Source organism: Mandrillus leucophaeus, unplaced genomic scaffold, assembly GCF_000951045.1.
Source record: "Mandrillus leucophaeus isolate KB7577 unplaced genomic scaffold, Mleu.le_1.0 Scaffold187, whole genome shotgun sequence".
Classification (NCBI taxonomy): Eukaryota; Metazoa; Chordata; class Mammalia; order Primates; family Cercopithecidae; genus Mandrillus; species Mandrillus leucophaeus.
Window position 1 is genome coordinate 4331268 of NW_012101887.1, and position 10027 is coordinate 4341294.

At 38.6% G+C, this 10027-nt stretch overlaps 1 protein-coding gene across 1 annotated transcript in view; it reads left to right on the plus strand.

Annotated features, from left to right (window-relative positions):
• The window catches only part of ADGRV1 (adhesion G protein-coupled receptor V1), a 596733-nt gene extending 587432 nt beyond the window's left edge, over positions 1–9301 (plus strand). The window contains exon 90 of the mRNA XM_011978020.1: positions 8643–9301. Coding sequence (XP_011833410.1) covers positions 8643–8761 — 119 coding nt within the window. The 3' untranslated portion in view covers positions 8762–9301. The remainder of the gene's footprint in view (positions 1–8642) is intronic.
• The last annotated feature ends 726 nt before the right edge of the window (positions 9302–10027 follow it).

Genomic DNA, 10027 nt, shown 5'->3' on the forward strand with positions numbered 1-10027 from the left:
TTGTTGAATGCTGAGTGAGTGGATGAATTTGAACAATGAAGCTTAGAGTTTGCTAGGAAAAATAGGCATTCACACAAACATGACATAAGAAAGAATAAAGTAATGGAGAGAGTTATAAATGACAGAGGAGATGAAGAGGTAACAGATATTCTCTATGAATTCTTGAAGGATGTACAGGTTTTAAACAAGTAAAGAATGGAGGAAAGGGCATTAGGAACTGAGAGAATAGAATTAGCAGGAGCCCAGAGGCTTAACGGCATGTGGCCTCTTTTAGAACCAGTGCTGCTGTGGCAGGGGCAGAGAGTGAGAGAAGCCAGGCAGCAGAAGGCAGGCCTGACAGGTAGCTTGCCGGCACCATCGATTGTCTACTAGAGTTCCCCAGCTGGGTTTCAGCAAATACCCGCCCTTAGCTATTCATAGTCATTCCTCAGTGGGAGGATCCCTGACCCAGTATATTTGAGAAATTGCAGAGATTCACAATTCACATTAGCATTTTAGCAGCTCTGAAATGTTCCAGACAAAGGAAACCCATTTTGCTTAATTTAACCTGGTCTTTCCAGAACACTAGCAATACATTCATTTTGGGGGAGCAGAACACTCACTGATAACTTTGCGTAATATTAAAATGCTATTCGGATGCCATGGGAAGGAGTGAGAGTTTTATAGAGCATAGTGAGCCATGTAGGCTTTGGAGAAAAGGAATGGCATATTCCTATTGGTTTTGAGGCAAAATAACTCTTATGAAAGTATGAAGAAATAAATTTAGAAACAACATCACAAAGGCTGGGAGGTTATTACAGTGTTCCAAAAGAATGAGGTTAAGGCCTCAAATCTGGAGAGTGGAAATAAAAATGAGAAGACGAGCTTCCCAACAAGAGGAATGCTGAGGAAAAACTGAGGGACAATCTTCCAAAGCTCATGCTTCTCACCATGATGGCTGACTGAAGGAAAAGTATATAGAGCATTTGTTTGTTTATGCTAATAAACAAATAGATTTGGTTCAGCCAACATGCAGGAGAAAACTGATAAGTTTAGATGTCGACATCAGGCCTGGTGGCTCCTAAATATTCAGGTTTGGATCTTAAGTGAGGGACCAGGGTAAAAGGGAATGATTTGAAATGCATCAGCACAGAGACTATATTTGAAGCTATGGAGATGAAAAAAGGTTGATCTGGGAGAATGGAAGGAGAGAGAAGAGAAGAAAGGAAAAGAGATGAGGAAGTCAGGGGAGAAGAAGGAAGGAAAACAAGAATATTGTAGATAATACCAACATTTAAAGAGTGAGTTAGAAGACAGTCTCACAAAGAAACTGTAGCAAGTTCAGAAAGAAAACCAAAGAGGAAGGAGTTTCAGAAAGTAAGAAATGATTGGCTGGATAAAACGTTCCTTAAAGTCAGGGCTGGAAAGGGACTTTCAGACTACAAGTTGTTCTCAGGACAGATTATGTCCTCACTGCTACAGTGTCATCAGTTGTTGAAGTTATGACACCGGAAACATAAAGTGAATTCTTGGAACATAATTAAATTAGATCTATATTACATTACATCTTATATTTATATAACAACTATGAAGTGCATTCGGTTCTAGAATGTAAGGAATGTCTTGCTTACTTATAGATTTGGTTCAGCATTCCGTTAGAGTTCCCAGAACTCACTAGGAAATAAATACTTTAAAAGACCAAAATAAAAATCTCTAACACTTGGTTCCCTATATTTTTAGAAAAAGTACTGTAGTAATCAAGTATCAGCCACTGGACACTTTCCCTTCTAGAATATGGTCAAATAAAGGATCAGTCTACATGCCATTCCGTCTACAGCAGTTATAATTGACTCATAAGGCCAGATTCAGCCCAACAAAGTGCTTTGCTTGATCCATATAACATCTTAACATTTTTTAAGCCAATATTAAAAATTTAGAGCTATTTTCTAAAAATGTAGAATTTCTAGAAAAATCTAGCAAGAGTCTTTGAAGTCCAGCACAGCACTGCTTGCTTGGAACTGAGTAGTAGCAGCCCCTTTGGACATGAGCTCTTCCATTTTCTAGTGCCTAGTGGGCCCATGTCACTGGTTTATGAAAACCTCCTTGGCCGCTAGGACATTTGAGTTTGCAAACCTTGATCTCTCTCAGGTCCACCTTCACTATGGCCCACTCCAAGTCGAGTACTGAAACAGTGGGTCTTCCATGTCTCTTTCATTTGAACCCCTAAACAACTTGTCAAAGCTATGGAGCCTTTTGCATATGTTTAAAAAGTTTTTCACAATCAGTTTAAATAGTATCAAATAATGTAATTTACACTGTATCATACATTTTGGTGTTTGAAAATAAAAATTTTACATTATTTTTTTAAACTAACCCAAAGGCTCTTTGCTAACTACCTTAGCAATGTAATATCTAGTTATTCATTCTTTAAATATATGAACAGGCTTTTTTTAATAATTGGAAATTTGACATCACTTTCTTTTCTCCTTGAACTTACATTTCCATTCTACTTTCTCCATGGAATTTTATCCTACTATAATATATTTCATACTTACAATTCATTTTACTCATATTTCTCTCCAACAGAACATGTTTTTAAATTAGAACTTAATTTTTTTCTGTGGCCATAAGACTCTAAGGTGTTCAAAATTTCTTTTATACTGTGACCATCACAATTATTCCTAGTGCACAGTTCAACATATCAACATGAGTAACAGAAACATCTGTTTTGGTAAATGATTGCCAAAAATGAAAAAGACCAATCAGAATAATAGATATGGAAATTCAAGATCTGGGAATGTATTCCTTTAAAGCTGTCCTTCCCATACCACCTTGTACTCCTTGAAAAGGAATCATGTACCACAAGTTAAAGGAATCCCAGCCTGAAGACTTCTACTGCAGGTGCTTTACATCCTGCAGAGGCATTGACCTGGAGTGATGTGCAGCATTAGATTATGAGGAGGGGCGGCCAGCTCCCACATTCACCACTGACTTTAGCCAAATCGTTAACCACCTCTTCTCACCTATAAAAATCCTACATTGCAAAGATTTCCGTATTCTCAAATAACAGTTTCTACCATGTATCTGATAATTTTCTACTTGAGATTATGTGACAGTGAGCCACCAATTTCTGCCCATGTCCTAGGCTTTCTGGCAGGCCTCCAATCTCTCCTTACATCTGCAACCAACCTTAGAGAACACTGTAAATTTAAGGCAAAAATGGGCCTTTGGCATTCAACAGCCATTCTTTTTAACCTCCTCCTTTCTTAGCTATAGCATCATTCATAATAAAGTTTTCTATAAAAAGGTAAAAGATAAAAGCTTTTTCTGTGGTTTTTACATCTTAATAGAAAACTCTTAAAAACCAAAACCTACAAGGTGGAAAAAAGTTCATTTTTAATTGTGGGACTTCAGGCACTGTGGTAGTATCAGATGAAAAGTTATTTGTCTATCCTTCTCAAATTGTACCACCTGTTAATCAGGTTTGTTCTATGTACTTCCCTTACCCTAATATCCTGCACTAAAATATGTGTCGGAGAGTATGTAGGAATCAAGACAGAGGTTAATAAGTCACATATGAGCAAGTAGGTCACAAGAATAGGAAGCATGGTCCATCCAATGCAAATTCCACATAGAAGCAGGAAGGGTGGCCAGATGAACATGTAGAAATAAGAATCTGGCCTAGTCCTGGGCCAGAGTTTATGTTCTGAAAAACCAGGATTCATCTCAGTATCCCTGGATATGTAACAGTGCTGAGTATCTCAGTTGATGCTCCATATTGGATGGATGGATGGATGGGATTCAGGAAGAGTGACTAAGTCTTTCAATAGCCACTGATACTATTTCCTGTGCCCTTTTAATCTCCCTTAGAATTCATCATCTTTCAGTTAGGAATAATGTTCAGATATTCAAGCACATACTAAAATGCTTGTATTAATTCAGTAGGTAGAATGCCTTTACTGAGTGCAATAGAGAGAATTTAATGTCAGAACGCCATAATAAGGGGCAAGCAGGAGAGCTAACACTCTTTAGCTAAGACATTCTCTTTTTAATTATGTTAAGATTAACCATGAGAAAGACTATATCTCTAAAAGAGAAAGCTTAAGTAGTCAGTTTCCAGACTAAAAAACATCATCACTTCTTTACAAGCATTTACAAATGTGTCAGCAGACTCCAAATTCATGTTTAATAGCTGCAAATGAATTCTGATGTGAGCAAGACAATGTTTTTGAAGCCACTGTGTTAGTGCATACTTAGTTGCATACTTCAAACTTATATTAAAGGCAAGTATATTAAAATTGTTTGATCTAAAGTAGAAACCCTGGCCCATAAACCAGTCATGGACTTCTTTTTCAATCTAATTTTAGCCATATTACATTTTTTAAAATTTAGAAAAAAACACTATTGACATTTCTAATTTTTAAGTTAAAATATTCGACTTTCTATGAGAAATCCACATTTCACTCTAAAAAAAGATGACATAATGTCTTTCAATTATTTGTTCTTGAAGTACATCAGCACTTCCACAGGTAAGTGAGACACTGAGTTCTAGACTAGTGGTATCCTGATTATTATTTTTTTGTTTGTTTGTTTGTTTTAATAGAGCTGTGTAATGTATCATCAGTGTCCCCAAGACTTTAGGAGAATAGGAACAGTCACCCTGGGACAGCCTCCATTTTAGGGAAGAGGAGAAAGTTCCAAGCAAACTAGTACAGAGACTCAGGGTGAGGGTAGGATGGAAAGGAATGTCTCTATTTACGTTCTTAACAAGGTGTGCCTTGAGTCCTGGCATTTCTGTGTTGATCCCAAGTTGACAAGATTCCTGAAAATGTCAAGCTTAGAACATATTGGGCTTAGAAAGGAGTCTTTCTTCAGCGGGGGCTTCTCCCAGAATGACTAACCTGATTCCCCACCATCCCCAGCCCCCTGGCTTCCTGGTGTTATCCCAGGCCGATGACATCAATGTCATGGTAAACATTTCCCTATCAGAAACCTAGACATGATTTATTTTTCAGTTAGAAGAAAATAGATGACAAGTCCTTGAACACAAATGAAAACATTCAGAATCAAGGCCCAAAATACTCAAACCTCTCCAAGAACTCATCAATAAATTTCTCTTTGCAAGATATCACATCAAACCACAATGACTTATTTAACTTCAAGAAATTCTGCAGCCCAGTGTAGTAAACAAAGTTAGGTGAGAATCAAAATGGAAAAGTGGAATTTTGAAAGATTTTGATTTTTTTCCTCAGAAAAAGATGGAAGGGGTATGGTCTTTAGATCATTGTCACATTGATCATTGTCACAGAGGCCACTCAACTAGCACCTCTCATCCTCACTCAGTCCCTGCATCTGTAAAACAGGACTGATAGTCACCCTATCCTAACCAAAGTATATTAAAATGTTAAGAAAGGTGAAGCTCATGATGAATGTAAATTATTAGTTTTAGTTCCTTTATGATTGCCTGTTCTATCGACCAAAGGAAAGTGTCCCTGTTACCACAGTCGCTGAATTTTTCTTAAACTTTTGGTTTGAAATTTAAGCATGGAAACACCTTTCAGAAAATCAGGATACTTACTGCAAACTACCCGCCTATATCATTTAATGAATTGCAAAGAGATGGGAGACCTGGTTTGTGCTCCCAGGTCTCAGCTTGTTATACTTGTGTGTATACTTTCTGAGTCTCAGTGAGGGATGAGAATTTGGATATTTGTGCATTTCTTTGAACTGGGAAGAAACTGCAAAAGATGATGAGGTGGGTCAGGTAGATGTGGTGACTCAAGAGGAGTCTAGAACTTGCTTACATATCTTGAGTTGCTAAACAAGCTCAGCATGCTTGCAGTAAGGTAGAGCTTGTCTTTCTAGTGTGCTTTGTCCCAGGTGTCATCACACGCTTTATGATGATATTCCTAGTGGGATCTAGAGTGGGCAGACACTGAAATCACTGGGAGTTGGTACTAGTTAAACGATTTGGCCTCAGTCTTCCCTGAGGCTAATCTTGGGGTCCTCTCTGTTCCTCCCTAGTGCTTCCATATTTAGCTCTTCCTTGCTACAGGCTCCAGGGCCTTAGTAACCTCCTTATAGAATGGCCACTATCTTACAATTCACTGAGGTTCTTCCAAATAACACAGTTCTGCTGTTCACAGCAGAGAAACGTGGGCCATTTGTCCTTCGAAGGCCTGGAAGTAGACACAAATGTTACCTTCAGGGGCCAAGCATTATTTATGGTATTCCATAAATGATTGAAGAGGGCTGGGTGAAAACAGAGACAAACTGAAGGACTGCCTGGTCCATGGGTTTTTTTGTTGTTGTTTTTTGTTTGTTTTGTAATGCAGAAATGCAGGCCCAGTGTTGCCTGATCTTCTGGTTGTTTTTTTGTTTTGTTTTGGTTTTTGTTTGTTTTTGTTTTTGTTTTTTCAAGAGAAACCAGAAATCTGATTTTTTTATGTGAAATTGTTAAATTTTAGCAACGTACTAAATTTTTAAAAATACATTGTCATTGGCAATATTCCGGTTCTTGAAGAAAAGAGTTTATGGGTGTTTGTTAAGCATTTTACTTTATGGCTTATGTATACATTATAGATAGGAGTATTATTAAATTTATCATCGAAACCTGGGCAGTGTGAGAGAATAAAGGGGACGTGATTAATGATTTTGTCAGGGATGAGAACTTTTCACATTTTATGTCCTCCAGCTCCCTATTTTAATAAGATGGAAAAATAAGTATCTGTAAAAAGGTATAGAGATGGGCCTTGATGGACAGGCAGGAAGACACTCAGGCTGGAATTAACATGCTGCATTCAGGGCATCAGGAGACCTGATCAGTTTCAGAGAAAGCTCTCCAAAAGGCAATGGTTGGGATGCATCTATTTGATAGGCTAGAGACAGATTAAGGACTGATTTGAGAGCCAAAGCAGAAGGTTCCCAACTCAGTGCAACTGGCAATAGGAACTAACATTTGTTCTTGAGAAGGAGAGGGCAGCGGAATACAGAACAGACCAGAGGAACAGAACAGGAGATGAGATGGAACAGGCAGGTTCACGACTTAGGATGCAGAGCACAGTTTATTACTACATTCAACAGACATTTACTGAACACCTGCAGTGTACTGAGCTAGGAGACAAAGATAGGAAGGACATAATCCAGTGGGGGAATCAGAAATTTTAAAAGAGAATCATCCTGTTTCTAGGGGTAGCAGGGTTGATACTGGTAGGAAGAGTGGAGGCAGCCACATGAAGGAGGTGGGAAGTGAGAAGAGCACCCCAGGCAGAGGTGCCAAAATAAGAACGTGGTGTGAAAAGGCAGTGACCTGCTGCTCCATGTCCTGAACTTGGAAACCCTAGTGAGACATTAGGAGAGAATGCAGGCAAGAGGATCCTGCAGGCCTTGAGGCAGGGCAGAAGACAGGGCCTCCAGAAATGAGGCAGCAGGAGGAAATGTATGAGAAAGCAGAAGAGGTCTAGAAAGAGCCAGCAGATCAGAGGATGAGATGGGCAAGTACCATGTCACAGAAGCAAAGGGAGGAAGTGGAGTTTCAACAGTGGCCTTTAACAGAGAGAGTGCAAAGGTCAGAGACCCAGAAGAAGAAGAGCTTGGCTAGAAGGTCACTAGTAGGCTCTGGCTTCCATCTCCAGACAGGCTAAGATTAAGCTAATTCACCATTTTCCCACAACTATCAACTCTGCAGAATTGCCTTTTCTTCATCTCAGAAAGGGAAATCCCAGCTGCCTAAGCAACCGGCTTTTCACTTTCCTCCTTGTTTGCAGAGTCTAGTGGGGCTGGCCTGGTAACCTCTGGTGATTCATCCAGCACGCCCTATGACCACATCCCCATTGTGTGTGTGTGTAGAGAGGATGAGAGTTAGTGTGTTCCTCTGAACTGTATTACAAAAGAAAAGAACATTGTTCTCTAGAAATATGAAAGAAAAAAGAACAAGGTGTTACTCTAGCATAGTTTTAAGTTTTCTCAATTATCTGAGTTGTAAAAAACAAAACAACAACAAAAAAAACAAAACAAAGTAGCAAATAGTGGAGCTTCCTCAAAACAGATTCTGAGCACTGTCAGTAGTTAACTGCTGTGGTGGAATTCCTGTGTGGATCTATTTTGGCACTGTGTTATGTAATTATTTTTATCTTAGGATCAGATCTGAATCATTCAGAGCCAATGTCTTCAGGGCACTGGTGTGACTCCAGGTGTTCTCACATACCTGTCTTTCTTCTCAGATCACTGCCCAACACTGAATCTCAAGTGATGGACCTCAGTGCATATGAGCTCGGGGCCTATATGTTTTGTAACAGCAAATCCTACCCCACTGGTGAAAAAGTCTAATAACCTGACTGGTTTTCTATTTGGATGAGACCCCCATTGAGAGATTATATTCTGATAGTAGGTTACACCTGTCCACCATGTGGAAACAAACAATAAAGATTGAGAACCCAAATGTGTGTCTTTAGAAATTAATCTGTACATTTTAAAAAACTATCAAAGGAAACGTAAAAGATAGTTTCATAATTGTTAGGTATTAATAATATCTATTCTAAATGCATAGCTTATTTTTTACTAATATAATAGAAATAAAAAGAATTGACCTAATGTAAATTGATTCTTAAGAATGCACTGCATTAATAGTTTGGATTTTTGTGTTCATTCTATTTCTGTGGCAGGTGCTGGTCTCAGTGTCAGTGACAATGAATCTGGTCAAGGCAGCCAGGAGGGGGGCACCTTGACTGACTCCCAGATCGTGGAGCTCAGGAGGATACCCATCGCCGACACTCACCTCTAGCACCTCACTAACCATTCGACTGAGCCCACTTTCATATTTGTATCAGCTTTTGTGCTAAAACTCTCTAAGTACATCCACCTGTGTAATAGGAACCTGTGAATTGTACTGGATGATTAACACAAAAGTGACTCTTGTATTTGGAGTATAAATTAGTGATTGTGTGTGACCTGAAAATTCACTGCTATAAGAAAGATGGAGTCAGTTTATATCAGTTAATAGGATGTTCATATTCCAAGAATGTTAGTTGTTTTTTTAAATCATTCCTATATGGCTAACATTGTTTAATGAAAGTAATGCTCAATAAAGCAATAGAATCTATTTGGTATCATCCAGCTTCATTATTCATAAAGAAACATTGTGCATAGGCAAAAAAAGCTAACTCTATATGTAGATGATGACAGGCACCCTGTGCCATCTTGCATGAATCCAGGTGATCCAGAATCAAGACTTCACTGCAGCTAGAAGACTTTAGTTCCTGAAAACTGTAAACTGGTCTGTCTGTTGATGATCCTGCACCTAAATGTTGATGAGAGTACTGAATTTGGCCTAGTCTTTCAACAGTATGTATTTCTGCTCATTATAAAATTAGGGATCTGAACACTTCTCAGAATGAACGTTCTGTCCCCAGTTAAAAATAACTCCATCAAGCATTTTTTCATGCAGTTAAGAAGAGGATCTTTCAAACAATACAGAGTTTGTTTTAGAGAAACATTTCTCGGTTTGGATTTTTCAGTCTTTCTTTGTCTTGGAATGAGACATCAGAAAGTCTATCCCGGAACAAACGCTGTGGTGTTTGTGATGATTTCATTGACTGTGGTTCCAGAAGAATCATCAGGAACAGAACAAGTTTGTCCTGAGGAAGGCATTTTGATTTTTTATTTTGGAATTCTTAAGTATGTTTGAGAAAATCAGTGTCATCCCAAGAAAGGTTAAAAAGGTTAGCTAAGAGAAAATTTTGTTCTGCTAATAATTTTCCTTAGAGCCATAACTAAAAGATCCAAGTGCTTTTTCGTCGCTATTAAGGGTGGCTTCATTTGTTATAAAACCTGAGGTGGCATTATTTATCTTGATAAATTATAAAATGTCTCCTTTTCCTGTGAGTCCTCCCCTTCCCCTACCCCATTCGTCTTATATCGAGTTTTGATAAGTAGACTATCACTGTAAGTAGAAAACGAAGGGTCAGAAGCAGTGGCTTATGCCTGCAATCCCAGCACTTTGGGAGGCCAAGGTGGGAGGATCCCTTGAGTCCAAGAGTTCAAAACTAGC